At 40.2% G+C, this 21,606-nt stretch overlaps 1 protein-coding gene across 1 annotated transcript in view; it reads left to right on the forward strand.

Moving 5' to 3' along the window:
• Window positions 1-21,001, forward strand: part of xrn1 (5'-3' exoribonuclease 1) — a 78,080-nt gene extending 57,079 nt beyond the window's left edge. The window contains exons 26-40 of the mRNA XM_056292738.1: window positions 1,178-1,313; window positions 1,425-1,481; window positions 1,622-1,754; window positions 1,954-2,023; window positions 3,904-4,087; window positions 4,251-4,340; window positions 4,590-4,668; window positions 9,935-10,011; window positions 10,149-10,283; window positions 10,992-11,133; window positions 12,536-12,708; window positions 14,064-14,174; window positions 15,733-15,838; window positions 16,270-16,445; window positions 16,754-21,001. Of these exons, the coding sequence (XP_056148713.1) occupies window positions 1,178-1,313; window positions 1,425-1,481; window positions 1,622-1,754; window positions 1,954-2,023; window positions 3,904-4,087; window positions 4,251-4,340; window positions 4,590-4,668; window positions 9,935-10,011; window positions 10,149-10,283; window positions 10,992-11,133; window positions 12,536-12,708; window positions 14,064-14,174; window positions 15,733-15,838; window positions 16,270-16,445; window positions 16,754-17,119 (2,035 nt within the window). The 3' untranslated portion in view covers window positions 17,120-21,001. The remainder of the gene's footprint in view (window positions 1-1,177; window positions 1,314-1,424; window positions 1,482-1,621; window positions 1,755-1,953; window positions 2,024-3,903; window positions 4,088-4,250; window positions 4,341-4,589; window positions 4,669-9,934; window positions 10,012-10,148; window positions 10,284-10,991; window positions 11,134-12,535; window positions 12,709-14,063; window positions 14,175-15,732; window positions 15,839-16,269; window positions 16,446-16,753) is intronic.
• Window positions 21,002-21,606: the final 605 nt, after the last annotated feature.

Here is a 21,606-nt window from a genome sequence, read left to right on the forward strand (position 1 = left end):
AAAAATACTGAGTGATGTAATAAAATCAAAAGGTGCTCCAACAAAGTATTAGTTTTGGGGTGTGCACAGTTATGCTACCAGGTTATTGTAAGTTTGTTTTTTTTAATTTCCTTGAAAGGTTTCAGTGTCTTTTTCACTTGAATTTTATAGGTTGCAATTTCACATTTGTATTTACATTTAAATAGGGGTGTGTAGACTTTTTATATCCACTGTACTACTTCATGTTATTACTCTGAATCTTTACTGACAGAGTAGTATTAGTACACAATGACAAATTCTAAGCAAAAAGTGCTGTCCGTTTGTCGAGAGATTTTTTTTTTCTTTTCTCCATCATATCAGATGAACAGTCGGGGGTGTTTCTGTACATGGGCCCTTCATCACAGGCAGCCCCAAAAAAAAAAAATTACAAAGATTATGTTCAATATAGTAGTCTTCTTTTTTTTTGCATCCCCCCTTTTTTCTTCTTCTCCCTAATTGTATCCGACCAATTACCCCACTCTTATGAGCCGTCCTGGTTGCTGCGCCACCCCCTCTGCCAATCCCGGGAGGGCTGCAGACTACCACGTCTCCTCCGATACATGTGGAGTTGCCAGCCACTTCTTTTCACCTGACAGTGAGGAGTTTCGCCAGGGGGACGTAGAACATGGGAGGATCACACTATTCCCCCCAGTTTCCCCTCCCTCCGAACAGGGGCCCCGACCGACAAGAAGAGGCGTTAGTGCAGTGACCAGGACACATACCCACGTCCAGCTTCCCACCCGCAGACCAGACCCAATTTGTTTGTAGGGACACCCTACCAAGCTGGATGGAGGTAACACGGGGATTTGATCTAGTGATCCCCGTGGTGGTAGGCAACGGAACTGACCGCCATGCCATCCGGACGCCCGATATAGTAGTCATTTTTTAAATGTACTGAAATTCTTACTGTGTTTATTGTCTGCAATTAGGTCTATTGATCTTTCTTGCAGTCCTTCCAGTTTTCATTTCACTGAAGCAATGCATTCATTCTTATTAGCCACTATAGGGCCCATTAATAGTTGTCTCATTATCAAGCCAGCACCTCGTCTATTTTTTTTTATTCATCCCTACCACTTCTGTCAAGTGAATTATTTTCTCTTAAGCATTTCTGTATTTAGATTTAAAAGCACACTAACTCACCCCTCCCCCACCCACATAGGGCAGAGAGGGTGGCTGAGATCACGTCTTGGTTGAAGAGTCACCCTGTCAGCTCCATCAGCAGGGCATCGTGTGACCTACAGGTGCTGGCCCCAACCATAGTGGAGAAGATTGAAGAGGAGGTTAATAAACTGAAGGTAAAACACATAAACACAAAGTTACATGTTTTTACTCATGGTCTGCCTTCACTAACATGAAAGATTCTCTATTAACTGCCTCTCATCTCTTCCATCTCTCATTTCTCTCAGATGAAGAAAAGCACAAAGAAAGTGCGTGTGACCGTCAAGCCTCATCTCCTCTTCAGGGTGAGGCTTGGGTTTTTTTTACTTCTCACTGCTACTCTCACAAATGACATGGCTCATATCATGGGCTTGCACAATATCTGTCAAAAATTTTAAATAATCTTGTGCTCCATTCCTGAAATTAATGATTTTTATGTGTGTAGCCCTTGGAGCAGCAGCAGGGCGTGGTCCCAGACCCTGATACGGAGTACCGCCTGTTTGACCGGGTTGTCAACATCAGGGAGAGTTTCTCTGTCCCGCTTGGTCTCAGAGGCACCATTACAGGCATCAAAAGAGGTAAGGATACACACCATGCAAATTATATTGGTTCCACTAACTTTTTTGAAGATGTACAAATAGATTGTCAGTTCAGCATTGCAGTCTGTTTGGTGAAAAATGTAAAAGCATCAACACACACACAAGCTTTTGCAGTACACACACACACGGGTTATACGCAGTGTAACTCCAAATTCCATTTGTTTGCCTGTGTTTCCAGCGGAACGTGAGGCTGAGGTGCTCTATGAGGTGGTGTTTGATGAAGAATTTGCTGGAGGACTCACCATCAGGTAATCAACATAACTGTTTTAACTGTATTATTTCTTCTCTAGCAGTTTATACGTTCTGTTGCTATTTCCCTACATCTTTCCTTTCCCTGTCTCTCTGCCTCTTTCTTCCATGAGTATGTTTAGTCTCACCTATGTATGTGGTATTTTCTTCTAGGAGAAAAAAATGTCAGTTGGACTGAGACCCACTTCTCAGTGTTCATAAATTGGTTTTGTTTTGTTTTCTTTTGTTTTTCTCAAATGTGGGTTTTGTTTGCTGGTAATGTAGCTATTTTTTTTTTATTAGCTCCACAATTACATCATTTTCTTCAGCCTCAGGTTTTGCACGGCATTTACTTGTGGGACTTAAGTGCTGCCTTTGACACAGTCGATCACAGTATCCTCTTACATCACTTAGAGACTTGGGTTGGCATCAAGGGCTCGGCTCTTATTTTGTTACACTTTTACCTCACCAACAGAACGTTTTCTGTTGTTCTAGGTAACTACTTCTTCTGTTTCAGTTGAGTTGTGGTGTCCCTCAAGGCTCAGTTCTTGTTCCCCTTCTGTTTGCTATATACATGCTGCCACTTGGCCAGGTCATTCAAAATCACAGTGTGTTTTGCCATTTTTATACTGACGACACTCAGTTATAGATGCCACTAAAACCCACAGATCCTAGCACTCTAGCAAATCTCAAAACTTGCCTCTCTGACATTAAATCCTGGATGTCAGAAGATTTTCTTAAATTTAACGATGATAAGTCTGAGGTCATTCTGTTCGATCCCCTAAATTCCATCAGCCCTTTTGGTACTAATCATGGTGTGCTTGTCAGGTAGTCTTAAGCACGCTGCTAGGAATCTTGGGGTAACATTTGATGCTAACCTTGGTTTTGATAATCAAATCAATCATGTTGTTCAGTCATGCTTTCTCCAGCTCAAGGTAATCTCCTAAATTATGTAATTTTCATCAATTGTCGAGCTGCAAAACGTTGTACATGCTTTTATCTATTCTTGGCTTGACTATTGCAATGCACTTTACCCGGGCAAGGGCTCCCTCCACCGTCTGCAGATGGTACAAAACACCGCTGCTCAGCTCATTACCGGACAAAGAGGCATGACCATATCACTCCTTTCCTCCCTACATTGGCTCCCTGTTATATTTCGTATTGATTTTAGAATTTTATTGCTCACTTTTAAGGCCTTAAATGGTCTTACTCCTACTTACATTTGTGATTTATTGACCTGGTATACACCCTCTCGACCATTAAGATTTGCAGATGGAGCCCTGCTGGTTATTCTCAGGTCTTGGTTTGTCACAAAGGGTGATCAGGCTTATGCTGTTAGAGCCCCCACACTATGGAACTCTGTTGCTGTTGAACTAAGAAAAAACAAGTCTCTAGCTTATTTTAAATCTTGTCTTAAAACTTTTCTTTTTGTGAAAGCTTTTACAAATGTTTGATATTTGTTTTTATTTTTTATTTTTACTCTTACTTATTTGGTCTTATTCTTATTTTGCCTTGTTTGGTTTTATTTCTTTGTAAAGCGTTTTGTAACATTGTTTTAGAAAAGTGCTATATAAATAAAGTTATTATTTACACTTGATTTGTTTGACTGACTAACTTTAATCTAGAGTTGTTGTAAAGTGAGTGCAACAGTAGAATGAGCTTTGCTTGCTAGATTGCCAGTGCTACAAGCAGCCAACGTGATGGGCGCAAAAGGCAAACTTGGAGCATTTAGGAAACAAGGGAGAAAAAACTCTTGTAAATTGAAAAAGATCAGGTTGAGAAAATTGAGGGAGAGGATGAGATTTTTGGGCAGAGAGTAGGGTTGAGGGAGTTGATGAAGGGTTCCTTTTTAAGGCATGTAGTGTAGTTGACGATGCCATTATTGTTTCTGTCTCTCAAGGTGTACACCAGGGCGCGGTTACCGCCTGCCACCCAGCGCCCTCATCAACCTGTCGCATGGAGCCAGAGTCGAGCAGGGCTACCACAAGCTCATGGACAATGTCAAACCTCAGCTGGCCTCCACTTCAAACCGACAGCTGGTTGGCCTGAACCACTCCCCGCGCTCACCGTTCATACCTATGCAGGTAGTTGGAGAGGGGAAATTGTTGATGTACACCCATACAAGACAAGCATCCATTGCATACACATTTCTTGCCATTCAGAGAAGACATAATTTACAATCTTGTCCCTCTGATGATCAACAAACAATCTCACAACCCACCACCCCAATACACCCTCTCTCTTCAGCACAACCCGAGACAGAATATGGCGATGTCAGACTCCCAGGACAACAGAAATTCTCCTTACAAGGTTCCCAGCCACAAACAGCTGACCAAGGTAAGATGCCCATCATCCCTCACCCTCACACCTGCACAATTATCATGTTACTGTTTGAATTTCCCCCATTATAACGGATTCCATGTATGGGATAAGGCTACAGAGTACAAAACATTTTTTGCTGTTATTTAGCTTTTCTTGAAAAGCAGGACATGGGGTATCTATAAATATGTTTTCAGTGTGCATAATCTCTCACTATCCCTCTTGCTGTGTTTAACTCCACCCCATGACTCCTTACTCTGGTTGTAGGAGTTTGGTAATATGTGGCAGACTTTGCAAAACTCGGGCCCTCCCCACAAACCTCCTGCCCACTGGCACAATGATGTAAGTGTGTGTGTGTGTGTGTGTGTGTGTGTGTGTGCGTGTGTGTGTATTTACTCAGATAAGGACTAGAGAGAGACTATCAATCAGGGTTATGAATATATTAACCTTTTACAGAGTCAGTGATGTAAATAGGTTTTCAGTGTAGTGAGTCCCTGGGACCCAAAGGTGGTCACTTGAGTGGGTCCCTAATACATTTTTTTCCTGACATATTGTAGTGTTAAACTCTTGTTTAATGTTATATATAGTTATAATCATGGTTATATTCATGCATGTGTTGAAAATCTATCTGAAAATTAAACAAATAAAATCACAAATCTGAAAACTTTATATACAAAACAATGTCACATCATCATGACATTACTACAAAACTCAAATAAACAAAATAGTGTCTGTAGCAACACAATAGCCCCAAAACCATTTATCAAATAAGAGAATCGAGTATAAAACGTTAACAAAATAGTATTCCAATAAAAAATAAAATGGTGTCTGTAGCACCATACTGACCAGATTGACAAGACCGCCATCGGTGCTGTGCCCTCCAAGGGTACCGATGGAAACTATCAAGTCTGCTGTGGTGACCCCTGGGAAACAGGGAACAAGCCAAAAGAAGAAGGTGTCTGTAGCAGCATAGTAATGAGCGCCAACATATTTCTGTTGGCCAGAAATATGCTTAATTTTTTTCTTTGGTATTTTTAAACGTTTTCTTTAAACTGACTTCGGGAATTTGCTTTGTTTTGTTTTTTTGTTCGTTTGTTTTGTTTTTTTTGACAGCAAGTATTGTTTGGTTTATTTCTATGGTTTCAACATGACGCGTCCCCTGGACGGTAACGCATCATTGGTCATCATCAACATGAGTGACTGTGGCCACGTGAGTTTATTTACCAATACCAAGTTTGTAGCCTTGATTGTTGGAATGAAATCTGTGCAGCCAGCTTGTTGCAGCTATAAAGTAGCGTGTTGTGATGATTGAGCACAGGATCTCGTCTGCGCAAGTTAGAGATGGTTAGAAAATGGTCACTGATGGCGAGGTTTGTTTCGTCTATTTCTATGATTTCAACATGGATTTTTTTTTTGTTCACAATGTAGCATTATTAGGGAAAAATAGGGTGCGTCGATGGTGAGTTTACTGTGTCCTTTCGGATTTTAATGCGTCAGAAACGCAGGACACACCTATTTACATCACTGCAGAGTAAAGACCTATTAATGCTGACGTAGTAATGCTGATGTGTTAGAGGTTGGCATTTTCACAGAACTTACTTTCCTACTTTGTTTTGAGTGATGCTAACCTAGCCAGTTATTTTTTTTCCCATTACCTTTTACCCCCTTACAGATGCATATTATCAGAGTAACAGGTCTGTTTATTTTTGTTAAAAGTATAGTAGGTATAAGACAATTGGACTTGATTAATCGGAGTTGACACATTATAAGACTGACTCTATTAGCTTGGCAAAATCGGAACAAAACAAACTATAACAGGATAACATCAGATATAAGGTAGACAAGCCTCATTCTATGCACGCTAGAGTTAATGTGAGCGTGCTACAAGTTAACACTGACAACTAAAGCATTGTTCCAGGGGATGAGAATTCCAATTAAGTTGGGACGTTGTGTAAAACGTAAATAAAAACAGAATACAATGATTTGCAAATCCTTTTCGACCTATATTCAATTGAATACACTACAAAGACAAGATATTTAATGTTCATACTGATAAACTTTGTTTTTTTTGTTGTTGCAAATATTCACTCATTTTGAATTTGATGCCTGCAACACATTCCAAAAAAGCTGGGACAGGGGCATATTCACCAATGTGTCTCATCACCTTTTCTTTTAACAACACTCAATAAGCGTTTGGAAACTGAGGACACTAATTGTTGAAGCTTTGTAGTTGGAATTCTTTCCCATTCTTGCTTGATGTACGACTTCAGTTGCTCAACAGTCCGGGGTCTCCATTGTCGTATTTTTCGCTTCATAATGCGCCACACATTTTCAATGGGAGACAGGTCTGGACTGCAGGCAGGCCAGTCTAGTACCCGCACTCTTTTACTATGAAGCCACGCTGTTGTAACACGTGCAGAATGTGGCTTGGCATTGTCTTGCTGAAATAAGCAGGGACGTCCCTGAAAAAGACGTCGCTTGGATGGCAGCATATGTTGCTCCAAAACCTGTATGTACCTTTCAGTATTAATGGTGCCTTCACAGATGTGCAAGCTACCCATGCCATGGGCACTAACACACCCCCATACCATCACAGATGCTGGCTTTTGAACTTTTTCTCTTTAGCCCGGAGGACATGACATCCATGATTTCCAAAAACAATTTGAAATGTGGACTCGTCAGACCACAGCACACTTTTCCACTTTGCGTCAGTCCATCTCAGCTGAGCTCGGGCCCAGAGAAGCCGGCGGCATTTCTGGGTGTTGTTGATATATGGCTTTTGCTTTGCATGGTAGAGTTTTAACTTGCACTTGTAGATGTAGCGGCGAACTGTGTTAACTGACGATGGTTTTCCAAAGTGTTCCTGAGCCCACGTGGTAATATCCTTTACAGAATGATGTCAGTTTTTAATGCAGTGCCACCTGAGGGATTGAAGGTCACGGGCATTCAATGTTGGTTTTCGGCCTTGCTGCTTACGTGCAGAGATTTCTCCGGATTCTCCGAATCTTTTGATGGTATTATGGAATGTAGATGATGAAATTCCTAAATTCCTTGCAATTGTACGTTGAGAAACTTTGTCTTAAACTGTTGGACTATTTGCTCATGCAGTTGTTCACAAAGTGGTGAACCTCGCCCCATCCTTGCTTGTGAACGACTGAGCCTTTCAGGGATGTTCCTTTTATACCCAATCATGACACTCACCTGTTTCTAATTAACCTGTTCACCTGTGGAATGTTCCAAATAGGTGTTCTGTGAGCATTCCTCAACTTTCCCAGACTTTTGTTGCCCCTGTCCCAGCTTCTTTGGAACGTGTTGCAGGCATCAAATTCAAAATGAGTGAATATTTGCAAAAAACAATATAGTTTATCAGTTTGAACATTAAATATCTTGTCTTTGTAGTGTATTCAATTGAATATAGGTGGAAAAGGATTTGCAAGTCATTGTATTCTGTTTTTATTCACGTTTTACACAACGTCCCAACTTCATTGGAATTGGGGTTTGTATTTTTCCTGGGGCAAAAACTAGTTTTTGCATAATTATGAATGGGCTAATTAAACAATTTATCCCACTCCTATTCTACTAATCTACTCACCACCAGGAACTGATCCAGACTTAGTTTGTGGCAGGGAATTTGGAAGAGTTTGTAAAGACAAGACAGCCATTCCTCCAAAGACCCACCTTTGACCCCCACTCAGTTGTAGAAAAGCTTTTATCAAGTTTCTACTCTGTTTGATAAAAACCTCTTGTGTTTTCTCACAAACCCCAGGAGGGAAATTCCCAAAAGAACAAGAACCAGCTCACAATTTCAAACAAAGCTGTGAGTACACACAGTTGCTCTCATTTTACGAGCATTGCGTGTCCAGTGAGTGCCATGCTGCTTATATAATGTACAGTTTCCATCTGTAGCCATTTTGCATCCTTTTGCAGTGAGCATGCATTTGAAAGGGCTGATCTATAATTATAGTATGGCACCCTCTTTAAAATTTGTGCACTCATCACTGGCTCTATTAACATTGCACAGTGTCTTATTATATCTGCCAGGCAGTAGCCTGGAGAGGATTATGTGCGTGCGTGCGTGTGTGTGTTGTGTCTGTCCATGGCTAATCTCACAAACTACTGGACCTATCAGCCTAAAATCTTTTGTGCACAGTTATGAGTGTATGATGAAGAACCTCTCATGATTGCAGTGATTAAAAACCTTCGAAAAAGGTTTGTTCTTGCTATCACTGCTCCCTCTTCTCATTCACTCTCTAGCTTTCTTGACCAACACTGCTTTGCGTCGCTGCGTGCCGAGTTAACTGTGCACATGCGGAACTCCCACTTATGGTTGAGTCAGATCTGGCAGCGATAGTGTCAGAACCAAAACATTATGTAATCAGGTGTGAGACTTGAAAATAAATGAGAAGTCAATTGTATTTTGCAAGCCAGCAAATCATTCACTGCCGATTTCAGCACAGGAGAACTGGAGGAACACTGGATGAACCAAAAATCTACTACTGCTTTTGGCTGCACCCACTAGGGGTAGCCACAGCAGATGATCCATTTCCATTTCGTCCTGTCCTCTGTATCTTCCTCTGTCGAAAATAATTCGCCTTATTCACCTCACCACCACATCGAAGTTTCATAGTTTCCAATGTTAAAACTCCACTATAAGAATACAATTTCAAGAGGATTAATCACAGTCACAGCTGGAAATCATCTCAGTAGCTACAGTAAAACATTTCCCATGGCTGAGCTGTATTCTTACTGTCATTTTATGAATTAAAGTCAATTAGCAGAGCAGCCATTCGCTTTGATTCATTTTATATCATTAAAACCATGATGGGTAAACACTTTCAATCAGGGCTTTGAAATTTTGGTAGCCTAATCTCTGCCATTTCATATCGCACTTGGTCACATTCGTGCGAGGGTCCGCCTAGGAGGCTGCACATCCACAGACTGACAGGCAAAATGTTTTTATTAGGTAGATTTTTAGCTTGAGCGCTGCATGTTAACAGCCTTTTTTAATATTTCCCATTCGATTTACTTGGGTACTGCACAAAAGTCTTATAATGGCAGGAAAAACACTGTTTTTTTCTGTCCATGTATTTCCCTTCTCCCGGTAAGCGAACAAAGGGGTGATTTGTCACCAAATCCGAGCACAGGAGAAGGGGCGATGCATATGCCTGGCAGAGAGCTGCACTCTAATGAGCGCACTCCTCTAGTTTAATAACATCTTTTTTCTCATCCTAAAAATTATTGTCAGGGATTTGATTCAAGGGCTTGACAGTATTATTTTGGTCAACATGACTAACATGCATTTTGAAGCTCTATGTTACTTTGGAAAGAGCTTATTTCTGAGGACTGATGTTTTAAATGCTGGGACAGTCAAGGTGGGAGTTAGAGCACCTTAAAAAGTGTTCTTCAAAATATTTGTTCTCCATAACATCTATAGGAAGTGGAAATGGGGAATGTTGAAAGATGGAACACTATGAACTATACTAGGAACAGACCGTATCTGCTCTGCATGTGTGTACTTGCAAGTATATGCATTGAGATGAGGCATTTTGTGTGTGTGTGATCAGAATCATGTATTGGTGTGTGTATATGTTGGTGTAATTTGCAGGCTTCAGGCAGCGGTGGCATCAGACTGTTAAAGAGAAATGAAAAGGCCAGCTCCCACCTCGCCTCACAGAACCCACCTGAAAAGGTGCTAACACAATCAAATGGCAACTGCTTCTTTTTTCTTTGTTGTTCCCATTTTTGTGTCCTTGGTTTATGTAAAATGATGTTTTGACTGGACAAGTCCAATTCTGCTCTTTTAATTTTTTTTCCTCCTTCCAACAGGCCTCTGAATTTGAAGAGCTTATCGCCAACCTAAAGATTTCCAAGGGCAGCCAACAGACCCAACCTCTTCCCCTTCCTCCACAGGAACCCACTAATCAGTCAGATGGTCCGCTTTCTCCCCAGTCCTTTGCCATGGTAAATATATTAGGGATTGGTCATGTTGCTGAACTGTGTTCCTCTTGTGTATCTGGTGTCAAAGTAGATACATAGGAGGTAAGGACATATGCTCAAAGATTTATAACATGGCTTTATTTGACTGGGCTAGTGAAACAAAAACATAAATGAAAATTTTAATTCCCCTTGGCGACCATCCATATTTTTAATGAGTTTTGGGTGGACCACCAGCTTGACAGGAAGGCCAAGTATAGCTCATGATAAATTGTAGGCTGAATGTAGGCTGATGAATCGAGTCTTGCCCTTTGCATTTTAATAAGTGAGGGATTTGATGCATGCTATGCCCATGGGCTGTCATTGATTCAATGCTAGCTCTTGATATTTGTTGCACAAGATCTCTCTATCCCATCTACTGTTACTTTACCTACCGTATTAGTGTCTGAAGAGGCACATGTGGCTCACAAAATCCTAAAAATCTGCTTCCTGCCCTTATGTATGTGTAATCAAAAAATAGGATTGAGATTGTGATATTTAATCAGCTTAAAAGATTGAAACAGCAATTGACAAGCAACAGTAATTGTCTTAAAAAATTTTAAATGTGTAATGTCTTTAATGTAATAACATTTTGCACAATTTAATCATTTTACTGCTGGTTGTTGGTTGGTCACAAATTAAATACTAGTGACTAATGATTGGCTAAGGGTGTTGGTTGCTTTGTTTTCACTGTAGAAGGGGACGCTCATGCTGAAGGAGATGCTAAAGATTGACAGCTCTGGAACAGAAAGTTCCTCCTCACAGGACTCGGCTAACACCACTCAGCTAGCATGTGGAGGCCAGCAGCAAAACAGGAGACGATCCAACAAGAAACTTGGTACCAAACTAACTTAACTGATTCTATTATTACATCTATGACCAATACCACTATAAGTACTACTACTATTAATAAGACTGCTACTACCACTACTGAATACTGTTTATAACACTTTGCATAAGCAGAATGATCGATGGAAATGAAAAACAAACACGGCTTTAAAATTAGTCTGTTCTCTTTTGACTTTGTGTCCTTCAAGACAAAACTGAGTTAGAAATCTTAATGTAATTGTGGTTCAAGATCTAAATCTTAATAGCCGCATCAAATCAATAACTAAATCAATCTGTTGTCATCTTAAAAATATAGCAAGACTTAAAGGACTCATGTCAGCATGTGACTTAGCAAAAACATATCCACATATTTATTTCCAGTAGGCTAGACTACTGTAATGGTCTTTTTTCAGGTCTCTCTTAAAATCTCTCAGGTAACTTCAGCTCATTAAGAATGCTGGTGCTAACCAGCTGGTGCTAACCAAGACATAAGCCATTTTTTACACAGATCCTGCAATGCTGCCATAATGAAGACCCGCCTTTACCCTGGCTTTGTTTTTTTTACACCGAACCAAACAAAGGTGGCATAATGCCGCCCCAGTGTGTGATTTTACATAGCATGCTGGAGTTCCGGAAGCAGAGGTGGCATGATGTTTAACACAACAGCATCGGCTGTCCTGTCCTGCCGGCTGTCCCTTTTACATAGACGTCGATTTGGCTCTGTTACTACCTCTGCTGCCGGCTAAACACTGGAAAAACAATGTCCGTACATTTTATACAGAATGGCGAGGCAGATGAATGACACAACGTTCCTGCCTTGAAAAGACTGCGTAAAAAGCCCTAAAGAAAGCAGAACCCATTACCCCAATGCACTGGCTTGCAGTCTGTCACAGAATAGATCTTAAAATTATGCTGCCCATCTGCAAATATCTCAGTGATTTAGGACCAAAACACATCTCTGACTTGCTTTTACATGACCTTCTCAACCTTTCGGATCATCAGGGAATGGTCTGCTAACCATTCCCTGAAATAAAACAAAACACGGTTAAGCAACATTTAGTTACTGTGCTACACATAGCTGGAACAAACTTATAGAAGACAAGACTTACCCCAACTCTGACTTTAAAAACTATTCCAAAAACTTTAATGTTCTCCATTGCTTTTAACTGAATCTTCAGCCTACTGACATTTGTAGTTTGAACATTTTTACATTTCACACTTTGATCCTGCACTTAAATGCTTTTTATTCTACTTGAGGATTAAAAACAACCTTTAATGAAAACTGCTTTTATTTTCTCAGTTGCACAACCTTTTACCTGATTATTGGCTTACATTTTAATTATTTTTCATACTCAATTTTATGAAATGTATGTCTTATGTAAATAAACTTGCCTTGCCTTGCCTCTATTCAGCAGTGAAAATGAATGCCCCACAAGGTGAGCAGGCTGTTTTGACCTCCAATCCCCCTACTGGGCCCATCAACCCCCCCAATGCCATGTTGTCCAATATGGCATCCGAACTGGCCCGTTGCTGTGTAGGGTTGGGCATGGCACCACCAGAGTTCAACTACATGCGCAACAAACAGGTAACAGATGAAGTTGTGTTTGTGCCTACTAGTGTTTAATATTAATCTCCTTTCTGTCTCACTCACACACATGCGCACGCACACACAAAAAAAATGTCTCTCTTAATGGCACTTTAACCTACTTCTATGATACACAAAGGTGTTGATGCAAGCCCACTGTCCATCAAACACACACATAAACACTTGCAAATGCACTTGTGCACAATCAAACACTACTAAACATATACTCACACAAAGGTGGTCCTTTCCCCTCCTTTCTAATGATTTGCCACATTAACACTAGAACAACCGAGATTTCACTCCAACCTAAAACGACCATGGGCAGTCAACGTTACCGCTGGTTTTTAAACTCTGTTCTGTCAAGATAAATACCCAATAGAAATATTAACGCATTGCATATGTTAGTTTGTCTGATAGGACATGGCTGACATCAAAATTAACATTTTAACAACTATAATACTATTTTTAAACAATTTAAACTTCAGAGAAACATGGCTGAACTTGAATAGCAAAATTGACAAAGTGAAAATATTACCTAAAAAACAAAATGGAAAACACATATTGCTAATCTAACAAATGTAACAAGGCCTATAAAATGTGAAATGTAAAAAAAGTACTGAAAATAAATACTGAAACGGCCCCAAACAACAACTGGAACTTAAAAACTACTAGAATGACCATGGACAACCACCCACGGGTTTTAAACTCTGTATTCTGTCAAGGTAAATGCCCAATTCAGATGTTAATGCATTGCATATGTTAGTATGTCTGTTAAGAAATGACTGACACCAAAATTAACATTTTAACAACATTAATACTATTTTTCAAACACTTTAAAATGGCCGCTGTCCCAACACCTGTAAATACTGCAACACCTCTGTGGTAGTCATGGTGCGTCTGTAACAGCATCTGTAACCAGACATGTTGGCAATAATCAGAAATCAAGTTTAGACTATTTCTATGTACTGGAGAATGCTAGTGTGTTTCTAGGACAGAGCAATGAACTTCATGAAGGAAATGATGTGACCAACACGTCATAAATCGTGACATGACGTGCACGATCACGCGCAAATTACAAGTGGACATTTTGACTGCTCATGGTCGTTTTAGGTAGATCTTATCTTAACTTTTATTGTGTAATTAATCTAAAACTCATTTAAATGCAAATATATGCAATTTTATGAGAATTCAGGGATCGACAGGTCTGTATCTTTCCCCCCCCCACAAAGTTATTAAACTTTGAAAATCAAAAATGGTCATAATGACCATGTGGGTCGTTCTAGAGTTAAATGAATGCCCCTAGATTCCAGTACACACACATACACAAACACTATGTATGTTGTATGTCTCTATAGGGTCTAGTATGTCGGGTGAAGTTGTCCAATGGGTTAGTGGTTCATGGTCCTCACTGCCAGTCAGAGAACGAGGCAAAAGAGAAAGCTGCCCTCTTCGCCCTCCAAAGACTGGTAAAACACACACACTCTCGCTCTCTTTTTCACAAACCTTTATTTCACTGTTTGTCCATGCTGCGCTGCATCTGGTTGTAGTAGGTAAAGACCAATTTCAGAAATACCGTATTGCATTGGTTCTCAACCTGGAGGTCACGAGGTAATTTCCAGGGTCGCCAGATGGTTGTGGAGAGAAAAAAAAAAGATAAGTTTTAGACTTGGGAATGGTTTTTACATTACATCGTTTGTACCAGGGATATAATTTGCCTTAGAATAGATTTTATTGAGTGTGTTTGTGAGAGTCAAACTGTGTGTGCACATGAGGTGCCATTATTTCAGTATATCTAAAAACACCAGTTAAAGCCAAAATCGAATTAGTTGTTTGTCTGTGGGCAAAGCAATGGTCTTCCTGTGTGAGTTTGATATCTTTTATGTGTTATATCACAGTAATCCCTGAACAGTCTGAGGCAGACAGTTAATGAGCAATCAATATGTTTGCATCAGGTTGTTGTGAGTTAAATGTGCCAGTGCTATCGGGGGGGTCGCGAACACCAACCTGATTATTCTGGGGGGTCCTGACTCGAAAAGGTTGAGAACCACTGTGGTATTGGATGTCACTGTGTTGAAATGATGAATATTGTATTCAATCCATCGGTGATTCAGTTGATTTCATGGATTGAAACATTGCCACATCCAAATCTTAACTGTGTGTTAGCGGTGAAACATTAAATCTTTCACTCTTTCATCTAAACACTGAGTTAAATCTGAGTTTAGAAATGCTATTATAGGTTCATTTCCTTACCTGTGTTACCTTCTGCATGTGGAACTAGTGTCACAATCTCAAATTAATTTGCGTTAATGTTCCCTTTCAGAAGGGTACCCCAGCAAGAGTTAAAGGGAACGTTTACTAGATGGTAGTGAGGCCAGCTTTGTTGCATGGTTTGGAGACATTGGAACTGATGAAAAGACAGGAGGTGGAGCTGGTGGTGGCAGTATTGAAGGTGCTAAGATTTTCGTTGGAAGTGACAAAGAAGGACAGGATTAGGAACAAGTACATTAGAGGACAGCTCAGGTTGGATGGTTTGGAGACAAAGCAATAGTGGCAAGATTGAGATGGTTTGAACGTGTGGCAGAGAGATGCTGGGTATATTGGAAGAAGGATGCTGAATATGGAGCTGCCAGGGAAGAGGAAAAGAAGAAGGCCAAAGAGGAGGTTTATGGATGTGGTGAGGGAGGACATATTACAGGTGGCTGGTGTGACAGGACAGGAAGAGATGGAAACGGATGATCCACTGTGGTGACCCCTAAAGGTAGCAGCCAAAAGAAGAAGAGGAAGACTCACAGTGTTTGAAACTGTTAAAATAAATAAACCAAATGATTTCCTTGAGGGAGGGGAAAAAAATTATCAGAAAACATACTGCTTGTGTAAGCAGGGTCATGGTTATACTTTTCAAGGTTATGTGGACATACTGATAATGATTAAAGTGATTCTATTAGCTGTTTTTTTTTTTTTTTGCTGTGTTAATAGCATCCCAGATTAAGGTGTTCTCCTTTTGCTGCCCTCTTCTCTCCTTAGAACTCAGTAGAGCCTTGCTTCCCTCTCACAACTCCTCTGTACTATGGGATGGGGCAGATAAGACCCCACCAACTGGGAGCGATGCCCCCTGTCTTCAATCAGTCAAGTTAGTATACTGTCTGAATTATTTTCATAATTTGACAGAATCTGTTACTTTGATCTTTCACAAAGGAAATAGGATGGGCACAAATTATGCCCTTTACAGTTTTGTACTGTGCAATGCACAGTTGTGGAAGTTTGTGTCTCGTGAACTTGTACAAGGTCTGAATATGGAATGTTATCATATGATCCCTTTCCCCATGTTTCCTTCGTCTATTACTTGCTTTCTTTCTTTCTTTTTCTTTCTATCTGATTGTTTTCCATTTTCTTAAATTCTCTATTTTCATTCATTTCCATGTGTCTCTTACCTTGTCCTCTGTCTGTCTCTTTTTCTCTCGGCCTCTCTCCAGTAAACGGTGGCCACTTTGAGCAGAGTTTTTCTTTACCAATGCTTTTTGTTGCACCATTTTCTTTTTGTAAGACTCTTTGTCCTTTCAGGTCTGTTGCTGCCCCCCCAAAACTATGCCCCCACCCATATGTGGGGTATGGCACTGCCCCCTCAAAATCAGGCCCAGCCATTCTGCGGAGGAACAGTTCCATTCCCTGGTGCCGCCCGCCCCCAGGGATCAACAACACTGCCCATAGGCTCACACAACCAGTTTGTCCCATTACAGGTAAACTCACCTGTACACACTTAGACAAGTGGAGGGGTACTGCTGTAGCCATGTTTACCTTTATGCCATTACACTGCTTTTGTATCCACATGTTAAAATAAGGTCCTTGTGTTGAGATCTTTCCTTTAAAGTTTTATAATCTTCATTATTTTGTTTGTATGAATTTCAATAATATTTAGTACTTCCACACTCAACAAAACACTTATCACACACACACACATTTTGTGGCTTGTCAGTGCACACACCCTTCTGCTATAGTATGCGTTGACATAGTAACCAAGCCTTCTTGTGGCCTCTGACCCCATCAGGTGATTAAGAAACGGATATCAGCCAACAAGAATCAGGAAACTCAAGAGTTCTACAGCGCTGCCCAAACTGTCTCCAGGAACCAGTCACAAAGGCCCCAGAACCAGCCGTCTGGCCAATCACAAGCCCAGAATCAACTCTCTACCCAGCCACAGAGCAGCACAGTCGACCCGTCCCAAATGCCTGCTGCCAACAACAATCCTCCTCCGTCCAGTCACAACCCACCTGATGCTTTTACAACAACGGCACCCCCCAAGACCCCTCCTCGGCAAAACAACCCAGCAACAGGCCACACCCCTAGTTCTGCCTCCAAGAGGAAACATAGGAAGCTGGCTGTCAACTTTGAGGCAGCCAAAGTCACTGAGTGATGAGTGTGTGTGTGTGCGTGCGTGCGTGCATGCATGCATGCATGCATTTATGTGTGCAATATAATGTTTTTAAGCTGATGTGCCAAGGCCTGCCTTGGTTTTTCATACATTTCAGCTATGTCAACCATGTCAGTCAGTCTACCCGGATTGCCCCAAAACCAGCTTTTACAGGGCTGGAGTCAGCTTGTGTAATATTTAAGGCCTTTTCAAAGGTAATTAGTAAAGCTGTTTTACTCAATGTCCATTTCGCTATACTTCTGAGATCGTCTCTGTTGAAATGTAAGTCAGTCTAACTCACCTGATTTGCTCTCAGATCATTGCCTGAATGCGAGAAATTGTCTTCTCCAGCCCATCGCTGACTACTGTGTTTCCCTGGCAGCTCAGTTGAAGTTTGGTTTTAAGCTGGTTTATTGGTGTGAAAAGGGTCTCTTATTGACCTGGCTTTAGAATTAAGGCGTGTGTGTTGCCTGGGACGAGTCCACAGCAACTTTGCGTCTTTTACTTCCCAACACATTTTCTGTAAGATACTTAACGTTGCTTGAATATTTGAACTATTAAGTGTACTACAGAGAATAGTTGCCGTGCAGAACCATATTCAGAAATAATCTGTTTGGGTATGTTTTTTTTTGTTTTTTTTGGTTTCATTCTTAATTGAATTCCACTGTTTTGAGAATCTATATCTGAAAAAGCCTTACTTTAAACTTGTGCAAAGTATGTGGAGATGTTAACATTTAAAGAGAAAGAGGTGTTTTCATTCAAACTTGCACTTCCCAGTTGTACACTTTGTAGACTTGGCTCTCAAACAGCGGATCTTAATTGAGAATGGAAAACTACTCACCCAGATTGATGCTGAATCTGGTTTACGGGGATGTAGGCTGGCAGTGGTGGAGCTGCTGTGCTGCCATTCATATTCAACAATTCACAAAACAAATGCTCAATTATTATGAAACTTGACCTTAATTGTGAATCCCTTGTTAGCTATGGATTTTGCAGTACATACAAGGGAAAACCACAGCTCTGCTGCTGACCAATACTTGTGCTGAAATAGACAAGGATAGAATGAAAATTAAGATTTTTGCTTTGTTAAGGTTGATGACCCAGGTTGGACCATGTGATTGTTGGCCCGACGTTGTGGGGGGAAACGGATGTCATCTATCATTTACATATTGCTCTCTTTTTATTGCAGACTAAAAGGTCTGAATGTCCGGGGAATATTTTCAGTTAACACTATTTGCATTTGTTAGGACATTTGTCTTAATCAGGGCCAAACCTATCTTTACAACTATATTTGTTCAATACAGTCCACTGGATGGGTCATAATGCTGACCATCCACCAAACTTGCCACAGACCTCACCTAATATCGCCACCTTAAGGGCAGACACACTTTCATACACTGCCCGTAGATGGAGCCATTGCCTTTGAGAGATGGAAACATTTCAGGCTTGGCCAGAAAATTGAGCTAAGAAAGTTGATACATGTTGGGATGTCTTTCCTTCTGATAAACATGCCGGAGAGTTATTTCAGAAGATGTGAAACCTGTTGGCTGTAGCAAGCTAACTGTAGAGAACAGCTGGATGCAGGTCTTTTGGACAACCCTTCAGACTTTAATATACTTGTTGATTCTCAGTGTTGTCTAGAAGCCTCATGGTTGAAGCCACCTATCAAACATCAGCCCATTTACTAGGCAGTATCTACTTTTTTACTTTTTCCCCAAATACCTAAAAGTACTTTCTAACATAGCCGCCCTTGCACCTTCTGATCTAATATCTTGGTCCTTTATTGTTTTCCTATAGTTTTCTTTGTTTATGCACAATAAAAGGTTGCGATATCCAGGAGGTGTTTTCCATTAAAAAGGAAAAAAAAGAAAAGCATTATGGCCCAAATTTCCCTTAATTCAGGACCAAATATATATTTTATATATATTTTATATTTTTAGTTTTGTCCCTTAAGGCAAGTCCAAATGCTGACCATCCAGCAAATCATTAAAACCATCCATCCATCAAAGCCACCCGACCTTTTAGTCTGCAATTTTTTTTATTTTTTTTAGCAGGTCTATCTTTACAACTAAAATTGTTTCATAACCTGTAACCACCTGGCTAACTTTGTTGTTCTGCTTATTGAAATACCTTGTTAGGGTTGAGTTCATCATGTCATCAGATGGTCATATCGACCATATTCGTTCCAGAGATTTATGATGCTGTGCTGCACTGTTCTTATGGCTTTTTATCAGGCAGGGCCTTTAAAGTTAATAGTTTAACCCCTCACATGCATTGCAGAATTATGTGGAGACATATATACACACAAACAGGAAAAAATAATAATTAGACTTGAACACAAACACATAAACATATCGTATTTCCAAAAGACATCCAGCACATAATATACATACACCAGCACATCACGAGACTTTTTTCGCTGGCAAAAGCAAGGAGTCTTCTGATTTTCTAGACTTTGTCAGTATGTCCTTTTTAATATTTGAAGTCTGAAACCATTCTTACATGATTTATGGACCTAAACAAACCTTTATACTGCCAGTATCAGATTTTCCAATTCAACCCATGTCAGAGTTAAATATTTCTGCTGAGACCAAGTAGAATGTGATTGGTTTTAATGTGTTTCAGATCTCCAATTATCCCTAATTTTTGTTTTCTGGACCTTTTTTTTTTCTTTCCAAAACTCTTCTTTATGAATTATAACAGTGTCTCCCCGCCTGCCGCCCAGTGACTGTTGGGATAGGCTCCACCGTCCCTGCGGCCCTGAGAGCAGTGTTAATTAAGATGACCCATTAATGAAATTGTATTTTTTAAATAAGTGCATCCCCCTCAGCATAGCAACATGATGATAAAACATGACTTAATTGACAGTTCATTTTCTTCAATACGAAAAAAAAAACAAGACACGACATTTTCGTTATGATTATGATCCATCCTGAACAATCATATGTTTAAGGTGCATCGTACCTTACATTTTTGTGTTGTGAAGTTCTGTGTTCAAAACTCAAAGCAATGCTATCAGCTCATGGTGTGTTTTCATTACACGGGTTCAAAATATGTTCTTTAAAATTGGCAAACTCTTTCACAACACAGTTGACATGTCGTAGCTTAAAAACAGATACAGATATGCAAACAAGTCATTTAGATTGTGCTGAAGACAGATTTTTCCTTCAGTGGTCACAGAGCATCTCGGACGGACCGGTTCATATTAATGTCACTCTAGTTTGCCAACGTCATAGCTGGATTTATGGCCTAAAGTGACAGTACAGTTATCCAGAGTACATCACTTAAAAACAGAGTGAGTCGTCACTCTTCAAGTACTTCCCCATACAAATCACTTCTTTTTGTTCCTGTGTAAATGCAACCAATTGGGATCTTAATTAATGCCAAAGTATAAGAACTTAGTGGCACTTGTTGGTTAAACCGAGGCACCAACACCGAAAGTAGTCTGGGATTTATTTCCCAGTGGAAATACCCACACAGAATGTGGCTAATCCCTGAGCTCAGGTCTACTCCCGTTGTACTGTCATGCTAACTGGCCACCGGATATGCTGGGTTTTGAGCACGCCTCATGCGCGAACACATCTATTTTATTGTTTTTGTTTTTTTTTAATCAAAGAATTTTATGGCTACCATTTTTTGTAAATATTTAGGTTATTTCTTAGCGGTTTGCGTAAATATTGCCTGAATAAATGTAATGAAGTTACACCGAGGTGAAAGATGAGGTCTGATGACGCCCGAGATCTGGGACTTTATTTTGATTTTAAACACATCTTCTATGTCTGTTTTTATTTAAAGAAGAAAAGTACTTTTAAAAAATCAACGTGATAAAGATTTGCTGTGTTCTTTAAGGGACTGTGCTGTACATAATCCATTTAATAAAATGAGCTATTTGTAACTGCGTGGTTACGGCATACCTTTTTTTCCCCCCTAATGTGTAACGTGTTGGAGACGAGCTGATCTCTTGAATAACCTATGAACACTTTCTGGTATAGCATCAAAAACAATAACATACTGCTTTGGTTTTATAGGTATTATGAATATATCAAGAAATTCTTTATAAGATAATAAATAACCAATTGCAGCATGGTAGCGCAGTGGTTAGCGCGGTCGCCTCACAGCAAGAAGGTCCGGGGTAGTCCAACCTTGGTGGGTCATCCCGGGTCGTCCTCTGTGTGGAGTTTGCATGTTCTCCCCATGTCTGTGTGGGTTTTCTCCGGGAGCTCTGGTTTCCTCCCACAGTCCAAAGATATTTGTATATCGGATGTATTTATTGTTCCATATGAGGTACCTATGGGGCGAAAAGTTATGTTTGTAAACCAAGCTGTCAGTGCTTGCTGATGAAATTTTGCCAACTTAATAGGGATTTTATCAACAGAAAATTAACATTTTAGTAGGAATTTGATACCTCCAACTGGATCAAACAGGTAATTAGGGAAATATTCCAAATATTATCCTTGTTTTTTAAGTATTCAGTAATCCACTTGATTTTA

The sequence above is a fragment of the Lampris incognitus genome, chromosome 14, assembly GCF_029633865.1.
Source record: "Lampris incognitus isolate fLamInc1 chromosome 14, fLamInc1.hap2, whole genome shotgun sequence".
Classification (NCBI taxonomy): domain Eukaryota; kingdom Metazoa; phylum Chordata; class Actinopteri; order Lampriformes; family Lampridae; genus Lampris; species Lampris incognitus.